This window comes from Condylostylus longicornis, unplaced genomic scaffold, assembly GCF_029603195.1.
Source record: "Condylostylus longicornis isolate FDR11 unplaced genomic scaffold, ASM2960319v2 ptg000005l, whole genome shotgun sequence".
NCBI classification, from domain to species: Eukaryota; Metazoa; Arthropoda; class Insecta; order Diptera; family Dolichopodidae; genus Condylostylus; species Condylostylus longicornis.
Window position 1 is genome coordinate 4316402 of NW_026577974.1, and position 13351 is coordinate 4329752.

Genomic DNA, 13351 nt, shown 5'->3' on the forward strand with positions numbered 1-13351 from the left:
ACAAAAATTGTATTTCCTTTGATACTTCTCTTATTTCCAGGTTCAACTGTATTTTGTTAGTTTCCTATGTAAAGCAATGAAACGTTAGCATATTTTTTAAAACATAGTATCTATGTATGTACATATGTTTTATTTTTCAAAATCAAATAAGAATAAATTGTGCAAAAAAACTATTTTTTTAACAAAAAGGATAAAAGAAGACAATGAAAACAACAACTACAAAATATATTCGTAGATGCCATGTATAATGCCTTCACAATATATAAACCTACATACATGGATACATGCTTTTGACTTGATTTTAATTTTATTCTTTAAATGTAGGTTATAAAAGTAAATTAAATATATATATATACATGTTGGTATAAAGACAGGTGAGCGATTTTATGCATAAACAAAAATTGTACATACCAATTCATAATACAGCTGTACAAAACTATCTATCACCTTATACAATACGCCTCAATGCCTAGTGAACTCTTTTTTATTGATTTATATTTATTTATTTTTTATTTACTTACATTTTTTTTATATAAATGATGAGTTTTGAATTTATATTCAACGATTTTTTATATGTACATCGGTATATGCATTGAATACTGTTATAATGCTTAGTATACAGTTAAGTTTGCAATATAATTTATATTCTTGTTCATACAATCATACCTATTATATTGTATAATATCATGAAAGAGAATAAGTATAAGGAAATATTAAAATAAAATTGTAAATTGGGAACTATTTATTTTAGTTTTTGCTCAACAATCACGCAGATAACTCGTCTTCACGGAAAATTCAAAAGTTTTTTTTGTATTAAGAGCGTGTGATTTTTATTTCTTTAAATTATTTTATTTCTCTTCATTAATTTTCTTATAGAATTTGTGTGTGTGTTTTTGTTTTTTTATGATATTCTCTTTTTTTTTTGTTTTGTTTATTCTCTTCAATATATTTAATGTTGGGGTAGGACATCATTCAAGTAAATTAAAAGACATGAAATTCTTCCATCTAAAATATTAAAAAAACATCAGTCATTAATTTTATTACAATTTTCTGATTTATTGAGAAAGGTTAAATAAATATAAAATTGAGAGCAAAAGAGAATATAGAAAAAAATGAAGTGAAAAAATAATTAATATAAATTTGTAAAAAAAAAAAAAATAATTAATAAATTTTTCATTTTTAAATTAATTTATTTCAAAAACCTTCTAAAGGTTTATTAAAGAAGTTATGGTTGATAAATTGGATCAAACTAAAAAGCCAGCATCACGTAATGGTTCAGCAAGTAATAAAATAAATAAAACAAAAGATGAAATAAATAAAACGTCAACAAATTCAACAACTTCCGCTTCAACTGTAACAATAACGGATAAAACAAATCAAATTGACAATCAATCGATTAGAAATAACAATACTTTAACACCATCACCAAGTCCAATACCATCGCCAAAAGTTCGTAAAACATCAAAATTAAGTTTAAGAACACCAACACCATCTCCAAGTCCACGTTATTGTTTTCATCGTAGATTACCAAAATCAAATGTACAAATTATTGTTGATTCAGATTGTTCAGATGATGATGATGATGAAAGTGAAGAGAATACAGAAAATAAAGAAAATTTTGATAATGATGATGATGATGATAACAACAGCAACAATATAAAAAAGCTATATCCATATAATTTTTTAAAGCCAGATCAAAATAATAATCATAATAATGAAAATAATGATGATAATAATGATATTAATACAATAAAATCAAGAATACCAGAAGTATTACGTTCTCAAGGTTCCGATACATATTGTTCATCAAATCCAGAAAGTAATTGTCCATGTAATACATCTGAAGGTATTGGACAAATATCAAAACAAATACAATATACAAATCGTAAAACATGGATATCAGTTGAACGTATGAATGAATTAAGAAAAAGAGCCCAAGAAGCATTAAAACATCATAAAACATTTACAATACGTGGCTGTTTCTTTTCAATACGTAATGCATTAACATCACGTGGTTGGGTTGAAAAATTAGATGCACATCGTAAACATGTACCAAATGGTATATGTCAAATAACATATGAAGATTTAGCACAAACATTACCAAAACGTAAACCAGGTGAAACACGTCGTCAATATTTAATTAAATGTGAAAGAAATATAATGTCAAGATTTTTAGAACATATGCCAATTGATTTTTTATGGACAGCACGTAAAGAGAAATGTGATTATATTGATCAAGCAAAAAATCCATCAATGATTATTAATAAATTTCAAAGGATACCATTTACATCAAAAGAAGGTTTATGTACATCATTAAAAGATTTTCATTGGTTTTATGAGGAAGGTGTTTCAGAATTATATTTTCCAAGATGTTTTAATGTATGGAGTCCAGAAGAATTATCAGAATTTATTGATAATTTTCGTTTATCAGCATGTATTGCATTTATACGTTGGATTGTTGATAAATATCGTATAAATGGTTTTGATGCAATATTCTCATCAATTGGTAAAATCCCATTTACAGCTATAGATTTTGCAATAAAACGTTGTAGTGAATATTTAGATATATCAAATCATAATGATATTGATAATGATGAAACAGTACGTATATGGGAACATGATTTTGATGCATTTTTAACACAACATTATTTAATAACACAAGAGAATGGCCGTATATTATCAGATCCAAATCGTACTGTTGATATAACAATGAAAACACTTGAAACAATAGTAGGTGGTTTAGAAGAATATTGGCCACAATATAATCTTGATGGTTATTTAAATTTATGGATTGTTAAACCAGCAAATAAATGCCGTGGCCGTGGTATACATATATTTGATAATTTGAAGAAAGTTTTAAATATGGTTAATCCAAATATAGCATCAAAAAGTCGTTATGTTGTACAAAAATATATTGGTAAGGATTTTTGTTTTTTCTTTCTATTCGGTTTTTTGTATACAGATAGGTTCTTACTATCTTTTTTCTTTACATAATTTTCATTTCTGTTAACTTGTATTGAATTTCATTTTACATATATGTATGAAATCTATTTTTGGTATCATTATATACGTATGTAAAAAAAGAATATCTGGATCAAGGTTTCTGTAAATAACAATTTTATTTTATTATTTTTATTTTCTTTCAAGCAAATGGAAGTTTTGTTAAAAGTTTTTGAAAGAAAAATAAAATAGAAAAACCAAATTCAATAAATTTTTATCATAAAATTGTAATGATAGTAAATCACTATGAGCAGGTGTTAAAATAATATTTCTTTAGTTTTTTTTTATTTTTTTTTTAGGTTAGTGTTTTACCTACACTATAGACAAAATGGGTTTTTTAGCAGAAATATCTAATTTACATATATTTGCAATTTATTTGTAAAATAAAATTGGTCAATAACTACCCATAAAATATACACATACAATATGTACTTTAATAAACCTTTAAAAGATTAACAAATTTATCGGAAGAAGGTTATAAAAAGGAAGAATATTTATGAAGTATCAAATATAATAGTTTTATTTAACACGGAAATACATGAAATTTTGGAATATTTATATTTGAAATATTGATTTTATAATCGATTGTTAATAATTTTTTAAGTAGTTTAGCTATGTAAGATTTTAATAATAGAAATATAAGAATTTTAAGAAACGTCTGAAAGCAAGCAAAAATTATATGTTCAGACTTATATAAGATTTGGTTATATGTAGATATTTTTTGATAAGTAAATTAAAATAACATTAAATTGCTAGTAAAGAATATCAAGAATATTTTAAATGAAGGTTTTTTATGTTCCAAATATGATTTACATATATAAAAGAGTTGTATTATATACATATTAAAAATTTAACAGTAGCTGTTTTTTAATTATAAAATTTGTATAAAGTTAAATAATACTGTATTTCTAAATGAGTAAATAATTAACTAATCCAAGTAAATAATTACTATCCAAAGATAGACGAAGACCCTACTAATGATACAGTATCCTTTTAACAAAATTATTTATTTTTAATAATTTTTATCGGGAAACTTGTTAGGTAAAATGTATTAGTTACATAAAAATTAACAAATATTGTTGTAAAATCAAATTGATTAATTCCAATTTGCCTGGTTACTTGTTAGGCAGGGTTATTCTTTAGGTACAAAGTATATTTTATTTAAACCATAATTTTCCCAATCGAATGGTTATTGCCTATTTCTAGAAATCAAATTAAAATTTTAAATTATTAATTTTTTCAAAAATTCTTGCTACTTATATTTTTATTTGCAAATCTTGAAATTCAAGCAAGAATAATTTGATAAAATTTGGCAATGTAAAATTGAAAAGAGAAGAAATTAAATATTTGAATTAAATTAATCAAAAATAACCAAACTAATCTTATAGCAAATTAATTCTAGAATCTAGAATACCATTTTAATGTATAATTATAGAACAAATTAGGGACCTTAAGTAAATGTTGAAACTTCATAATACCTATAAATTAAATTATAGAGAATTTGAATAAGGAATAAACTTGAAAAAAAGGCGAACAAAATTTAAAGAATTTTTATTTGCAATTATTATTAACTAAAATAACATGTGTACATTTAATTGTATTAACACAATAAATTCAAAATTATAATTTTTGCGTGTAATTCCTCTTATTTGTCTATTAAAACCAAAAAATATGTAGATTTTTTTTTAAAGTACATACCATATTATACAAAACTTTTAATATTCAAGTGGTTACCTATGTGCTATTATAAGTTTTTTAGTGTAAGTAAACATATAGATGGTATACTATATGCATGCAAACATGTGTACATTAAATTTTTAACTTCCGTATTTTCTAAAAATAACATTCTTGAAAAGTAAAGTTTTCTTTAATGAAATATGTAAAATTGCAATAAAAAAGCAATAAAACACAATAGAAGAATGAAAATAAAGAAAAAAAAAATAGTACTATAGTTGTAAGAAAAATAAAAGTAAAAAACGATTTGTAAAATTAGAAATCACATGACTTCCTTTAATAAAACGGATAATAGTAAAATAGACTAAATAACAAAAATAAAAATATACATAGTTGACTTTGATAACCGTAAGGTAAAAATGAATGTTTTTCAATTTTGAATGTCCTTTTTTGCGCGTTACAGTTTTTTTTTATATTGTGTGTATTTCATTGCCTTTAATATTCATATATCAATGCCAATTTATAATATTATATCTGCAAGGAAAGGTCAAAAATTTTTCAAATTATTATAATAATAATAAAATTTTGAATAAAAACTGTATTTATGTAGTTAATTTGAAGGCCCAAGAAATTATAATATCAAGGAAAATATATTTAATATTACAAAAATGTATAAAAATAAATTATTTTAGAATAAATTTTTTGAAAAATTCATTATTTAAAGTTCAACTTTAATATGTATAGGTTTAAATTGTTTGAAAAACTAAATAATTAAATTAATATTTAAAAATTTAACGCAATAGAACTTGAATCTGAAATCAGTTCCTGTCGAACTTAACTTTCAAAATAAGTACAATTCTTACTGCGAGGCCGTACTAATTATACCACTTGTTATGCTTGCATAAAATATGAATTTACTATAATTTTACTATTAACTTTACTATACATATAAATCCGAAAATCTAAAATAATTCAAGACTGTTATATTTGTATTTAAATCCGATTTTTATTTAAAGTAAATTTTAGGTCGCTACAATGTAATATTAGAATTTATAACACATAAAGCCTTAAATTATTCACATTGATATTGAAAAATATTAAAATTTAAAATGCCAGAATTTGTTGGTACTTTCACAAAACCCTACTCCTAAAAGACTAGCGAATTTTGGTGCAGTTGTCACCACTTCTAGAAATACTCGCACTTTTAAGTGCATACTCGCCAGTTGTAACTATATACATATTATATATAATTTAACGCTCTTTTCTCTGTATTAAAGTTTCTTTTAATTTAAAGTCACTTTATGAACAAAACGTCACAAATAGTATAACAGTTAAAAAAACTGTTAAATATTATATATTTCAATCTAAATATAAGAATGAAAAAAAAAATAAATGTATAAATAAAATGATGTTAATGTATTGATTTTATTATAATTCGCCAAAAAAAAAACAGATGTAATAAAAATAGAATTATGTTTTTTAATTCAAAAATACCTACACTATATTTTATATATATATATATATATAAGTAGTTAGTTTATGTATTACAAGCAATCATTACAACTAATAAACAACGTGTTTTGTAACTTTAATAATATGTGAAGAGTTAAAATGTACCTATATTTTTATATTTGTATAGGCAATATACATCTGTAGATATTATGACATAGGTATATACAATGTATAAACATATATACATTCAAGTATAACCAATTTAATATTGAAAACGTGCTTTCAATTGTTTGTTTTCATTAATTTTATTCATTTTAAATAATTTTTTGTAAGAACTAGTAAAACCAGGAATAATTTTTTATTTACAAAATTTGTTTTGAATATAGACGAAACTCATTGAAAATTTCCAATGTCGAAATACGCAGAGTGTTATTGAACTTACTGCATAATTTAGCTCTTATAACTAGCTCACAATGGTTGAATTGTATAATGCAGATATAATATATCATCACTAATGTCAAGGCGACTATGTACATATTTTAATTCTTTAGGTATGTTCGGATGCAACTGAATGACCTAACAATAATTTGACTCATTCAGCAATACATATATATGATTCAAATAAGCTTAATTGGCAATGAATCTAGATTTAAATATTTTGATTACATTAGGAATAAAGTAAGAAAACTTAAAACATTAAAATTAAACTAATTAGATATAAGTACTGAGATATAAGATCTTTATATTACTTTACAAATAACTTATTGAACAGAATTATGATTTTAATTTATTACATTTATTTGGTATTATTTTAAATTTAAAATAAAATAATATAGATTCAATAGATTAATTTGTGAACAGTTGATTTCAAATATATATGTATGTATAATCATCTTTGTATTTATTATTTGCAGAAAAACCTCTTATAATACATAATACAAAATTTGATATAAGGCAATGGTTTTTAGTAACTAGTACTCAACCAATGGTTATATGGATGTATAAAGAATGTTATTTACGTTTTAGTTCTCAAGAATATAATTTAACAAATCATCATGAATCAGTTCATTTAACAAATCATGCCATTCAAAAGAAATATAAAAACGGAAAACGTGATAAAAGTAAGTTAATTACAACTACATAAGTATAATATTTAAAACTTTTTAAATGCAATCATTTAAATATTTAATTTTATTTCTCTTTTCTTCATTTAAATTAAGGACTTCCATCGGAAAATATGTGGGATTGTTATTCATTTCAAGCGTACCTTAGACAGGTTCTTAATAATAATATTAAATTTTATAAAAGCAAAAAATACATTAATTTCTTATATCTTATATTCGATAGATTGGAAAACATTTAATGTGGTCTGAACGAATATATCCTGGTATGAAAAAAGCTATTATTGGTACTATGTTGGCGTCACAAGAGAGTATGGATCGTAGAACAAATACATTTGAATTATTTGGTGCTGATTTTATGATATCAGAAGATTTTAATCCATGGTTAATAGAAATTAATTCTAGTCCAGATTTAGGTGCAACAACAAGTGTTACAGCAAGAATGTGTCCAGCATGCTTAGAAGATGTAATCAAAGGTAATATTATTGAATTGGTTTTTAAATTTAGATATCAATATCAATTTTGTTTTTTACAAATTTTAGTTGTAATCGATAGACGTTATGATATTAAAGCTGATACAGGAAATTTTGAATGCATTTATAGGCAAATAATACCACCGACACCAGCATATATGGGTTTAAATTTATCATTAAAAGGAAAACAAATTATTCAGAAAAATTCATATTTAACACGTACTAATCGTGATCGTCCAACAGCTATTTCAACATTATATTCAGCTAGAAAATCAATGCCAAGTATACAAATACTTAGTAGTTTAAATGGAAATAATGAACAGAATAAAAATGAAAAGTCTTCCAATAGTAATTTATTAAATGATATAGACAATAATAGTATTCGTAATAATGATAATGAAAATGATGAAACACTTATTAAAAAAGCCGGTGATATAATATCAAATTCTGTATTGAAAAAATCAAATTTTAATTTTATACGAACTTCAGCAATAAATACATTAACTATGCTTGATTTAAATTCATTTGGAAATGTTGCATATCATACACGTTTATTAACACCATTAACAACACCACAGTCTTCCAGAAGATCATCAACACAACTTTTAATATCACCAAGATGTTCAAATTCTAGTGAAATAAAAAAACGTTCTAATGATTTAAAACAAAATTTATTTGAACCGACACTTAGTAATAAATCAAGAGCTCAAAATCAAAATATATCAAAAGGTAAATTACAATATAAAGCTCCAAAAAGACATTTAAGTTGTGGTCCAAAAATAATACCACATGTACAAAAAAATGATAATGATAATTTATCTGGTTATCAACGTCAAAATAATAATCAAATTGAAAATAATAAAGAAAATTTAAATATAATAAATTCGAATAATGCAGCTATTGATAGTAGTATTGAATGTATTGGTAGTAAATGTAGTATGGAAAATTTAAATTTACCAGAATCAGAAGGAAATTCAGTTGTTACACCATCACCGAGACCAATAACACCAAATAAAAGAAAACAAATATTTGATGTACTATGTAAACCACGTACATCTAGAATAAGAAAAGTTGTTAAATCAAGTATTAAAACTAAATCATCTCCGGTTATTGGTAGTAGTGCTGTAATTTCATATCGTAAAAGTGGAATTTCTAATAGAAAATCTAGTGCAAATAATGATAAATCTTCACCTTCAATAAGAAATAATAAGGGTAAGATTCCTTGAAAAGATATAAATTATAGCTACTTTTTACTACATTCACATTTCATTTACGTTCAAATAATCCATCGCAAACCTATATAATCTTAATATTAATATTAATAAATACATATTAATATTCTTTATTTTTAGGGCTCAACATTAGAACATGGCGAACTAAACAACAATTTAAAGATGAAAATATGATTAAGGGCAAAAGTGCAAGCCCATCTAAATATGTACCACCAATAAGCCCGGTTCGAAAAAAAAATGAAGAAAATTTATACCGAAGGTGTTCAACTTGTAAAAAACCTACTTTATATAAGAATATATCTGCTAAAGTATCATCAGATATAAGTGATAGAATTAACACAAGATGTTAAAATTTTCCAACTTTTTTTCTTCCTTTTTTAATTACCTAAATTATTAATTTTATTTGCCATTAATAGCAATAATTGTATTTAAATTAAATTGTTAAATTTGTTGCGAATTATATAATTAATTCTGTTATATAAAATATTTAATATGTATACATATGTACATGTATTTATAAATATATGTATATATATTGATAAAGAAATTTTTTTATTATTTATTTTCTAAATATTTGAAAACTATTGATATTAGAGTAAAAAATATTCTACAAGAAAAATTTTATTAAAAATGAGTAAATTTTTAATTAATTGTGCATGAAAAATATTAGTGTTTGCTAATGTTAGTTTACTTTTAGTTCGTGTTAATTAATGTTAGTTTAAGTAATTTATTTTTATAACTGGAAAGCACTCTGAACGACAACAAAGCATTAATTTGTTAGGGTAGCAATAAAATTTCGAATTTTATAAACATCGAATTTTAACACATAACTTCACCTTAAATACATTTATCACAGCTTCTTAGCTTCTTGAAATTAATAATGCTGGTCCTTAACGTCACTTTTTCTGAAGTTTCACATTAATTAATTAACTTTTACATTAATTTTTCTTTAACAAATTCATATGGATATGATGAACCTAGTGTAAGAGCAATTTTTTCACTAGAATCCAATATTTTCTTACGAAAATTTGAATTTAATGATTTACTTTCTATTTCATGATCGAAATTCCGAATTTTAAAATTTTTAAATGTTTTATCAACTTTTTTCATATTCATTTCTGGAAATTCAAATACATTTTTAATTTGAGATTTCTTGGTTAAATAATGGTTTATTTCATTTTTATTATTAAATTGTTTTGAATAAATTTCTTTATTTTCATTTTTAATGTTATTCTTCATTTTTTGGATTCTATTATATTTATTTCTTTTTGATTTTTGTAAATTTTGAATTGGTATTTTTCTTGTTTTATTTAAATAGTTTACTATTGTTGAATTTTTATTTGAAATGTTATTATCGTTTGAAATTTTGGAAAAATTTTTATCCAAATAATTCAAATCATTATCATATGATCTAATTTTTAAAATTGATTTCTTTTCTCCAATTACTGATAAATTAATTGGTAAAGGTACTTTTGGTACTTTTATTCTGAAAATTATTTCAAATTCTCCAGTATTTGATTCAGATAAATTTTGATAATCAATTACTACTTTTATTAAATCATCTAATACTTGAGGACATAATTTAGCAGTAACTTTTGTTGATGCTGACATATCTGGATTTGCATTGATTTCAAGTAAAATTGGTATTAAATTTTTATCGAGAATAAAATCACAACCATAAATTTCAAATGAATTTGGTATTAATTCAGTTTCATCTAATGATCCTGATACAATTGAAATTATATTTTTTTTCATAGTTGGATAAATATTTTTATACCATATATCTTCATCAATATTATTTTCATCTTTTAAATATAAAAGAAATTCTTTTAAATGCCACATATTTTGTTTTGGTAGTTTTTGATTACGTGTAGATGAATTTTGGTATTTTTTCTGTACAGAATTATTTGTTATATGAATGGATTCTTTAAAATCATGAATATCATATTCTTGTGAACTAAATTTTAAATAACAATCTTTATACATCCAAATTGATATAAATTGATCAGTAATTGTCATTAGAAAATATTGTCTAATATCAAATTTGGTGTTATAAATGAGTAAAGGTCGTTCTAAGAAAGAAATATAATTGTTACAATTTTAATAAAATAATATAAAATAAAATAAAATTTCTATTTTACCAATGTATTTTTGAACAATAAATTTTCTATTTGGATTCTTATTTACAAATTCAATAATTTCGTTATATGATTTTTCAATTAAAATACCATTTCCTCTACAACTATTAGCTGGTTTCAATATCCATATATTATTATAACCATCAACTTCTAAAGTTGGCCAAAATAATTTTGCTTGATCAATACAATCTTTGCAATCATCCAGTAATTGTTTGTAATCATTTCCATTAGATATATTAAATTTCATTATATTTGCTTGTATTAAATCACAATCTAGAAAAAATCTTTGCCAATTTTTTTCTGGAGGTTGCAAAATTTGATTTGAATTATTTTCATTTTCATCAATATCATAACTTATTTTATGATCAATTTCAGATTTAATTCTTTTTATTGCAAATTTCAGAATATTTGTTGGTATTGTACCATATTCACTAAAGCAAGTCTCAGATGCAAATTCTGTTACAAATAATAACAAAGCTATACAATATGTAGTTTTATAATCATTGAAAAATTCTAGAAAAGAAAACATAAGAGATTCCAATTAAAATTGACTTTAAAATTTCGACCATAATTTTTTCTAAAACAAAAAAGCTATCTTACCATCTTGTTCTTCTTTAGTATTTAAAAGAAAATAACGTGGTACCATTATTTCATCACACATATCAGATGATATATTCCAATATGATAATTGTATGCATCCTATAAGACCAGTTTTTGTTGTAAAATCTAATTCTTTAGATCTGTATATACGATTTCGTATGGGATTAAGAAATGATTTATTTTTTAAATTAATTCTAGGATATTTTGGTTGCCATATAAATTGTGGTGCATGAGAATTTAATAATTTTGAAAGAATAATTTTTTCATATTCATTTCCATTTTCAGCAAGACGTAATATTTGTTCAAATGGTAACATTTGAATTTTTTGCATATAATTTGTTGGGCATTTTTCAATCCAACCACGTTCTTTTAATGATTTTCTTATTCCTGGCATATACGAAAATAATGTAAATATTTTTCTTTGTTGACAAGCATTAATTGCTATATTTTTATATTTTTTATATTTTGGAGAATATTTAAATGCCCCACTTTCGTTTTTAATTAATTTTGTATGAGAAGTAAAGAAATTTGAATTTAATTTATTATTTTCAAGTATTTCTTGGTTATCTTCTATTTTATCATTACAATCCGCTGGTAGTTTTCTATCGTCTAATGTTAATTGCAGATTTCTCAGTTGATTATTGAGATTTTCTAACATATTATCAATTGGACTAAATACTTTTGCTTTAGTAATTTGGTCTTTAACTATATTACTAGATGGAATTGATGAATAATGAAATTTTTTTCCAATTCTCATTTTTTTTTCTTTGATTAAAAATTTGGGCCCCTTAATTTAATTTTAATTTGCACGTATGTATTTAAAATTATTTGAAATTGCCGAAAAATATTAACATTTTATACAGCTACGTAAAATTTTCTAATAATAAAAATTTAAATTTAATTTTTAATTTTTTTCATAAAATTCTGATTTTTAAATTTCTATTATTTTTTTGATTGTCAAATTGTCTGGGATTATTTATGAAAGTTTAAAAAATTAATTTAGAAATTTGTCAAAATTTTATGTTTAGAAACTAAAATTTCAATAAAAATATTGAAGTTTTATAAATTACGAGAAAAATCTGTGGATTACGAACGAAATTTATGGAATTTCAAATGTTTCTTATATTCAGATTTACCAGTATTTTAAAACTTCAATCACCTGAAGTACCAATTTGCATGCTAATCTATAATACCGTATAGGATCTTTAAAAAACGTCCTAGAAACATGGGAACGTATGTCCATTTTTAACTTAAAACTAAAAAAAAACTTTTCGTTTGTTCAGTAGTATATAGCAAAAGATCTTTCGCTAAGTCATTTTCGAAAATGCTTTTCTAGTAATAAATTGAAATTGTCATTATTCTATTTGTTTTTCGTATGAAAATTAAAAAATTTCTTAAAAGTTAAAACATTTTATATTCTTATGTTTTAAACTATTGCAGCTATACAGAATTGAAAATGCATAATTGCTTGAAATTTCTAAAATGTTTTACTTGCAGTTGTAGTTTTCAAAAACGCTGCTGTTCTACGTTTTTAAAAGCAATTACAGTTTAAGCAGTTTATTAAATTTCATTTTAAACAGTTCTTATTAAATATGAACACTGTACTCTAAGCTAGTGTTTTCAGAGGAATCTTGTATCTAACTAATGTGCAATATTTAACA

The 13351-nt window shown here is 23.1% G+C and overlaps 2 protein-coding genes across 3 annotated transcripts; one reads left to right on the forward strand and one right to left on the reverse strand.

The window, feature by feature from the left end:
* Positions 1–832: 832 nt before the first annotated feature.
* LOC129615259 (tubulin glycylase 3A) lies at positions 833–9355 on the forward strand. 2 transcript variants are annotated; one of them, XM_055530390.1, is made up of 7 exons: positions 833–2116; positions 2177–2917; positions 7041–7247; positions 7347–7402; positions 7474–7723; positions 7790–8932; positions 9073–9355. In XM_055530390.1, the coding sequence occupies exons 1-7, from the start codon at positions 1228–1230 to the stop codon at positions 9300–9302; spliced, it is 3516 nt and encodes a 1171-aa protein (XP_055386365.1). In that variant the 5' UTR covers positions 833–1227; the 3' UTR covers positions 9303–9355. The 2 variants fall into 2 exon arrangements, with proteins under 2 accessions (XP_055386365.1, XP_055386357.1); XM_055530382.1 differs by having other exon boundaries at positions 833–2917.
* Positions 9356–9885: 530 nt separating this feature from the next.
* Positions 9886–12933, reverse strand: LOC129616552 (tubulin glycylase 3B). Its single transcript, XM_055532197.1, has 6 exons — positions 12827–12933; positions 12276–12403; positions 11691–12131; positions 11094–11603; positions 10399–11024; positions 9886–9969 (listed from the first exon to the last, which is right to left on the reverse strand). The coding sequence occupies exons 1-6, from the start codon at positions 12931–12933 to the stop codon at positions 9886–9888; spliced, it is 1896 nt and encodes a 631-aa protein (XP_055388172.1).
* Between the last annotated feature and the right edge of the window lie 418 nt (positions 12934–13351).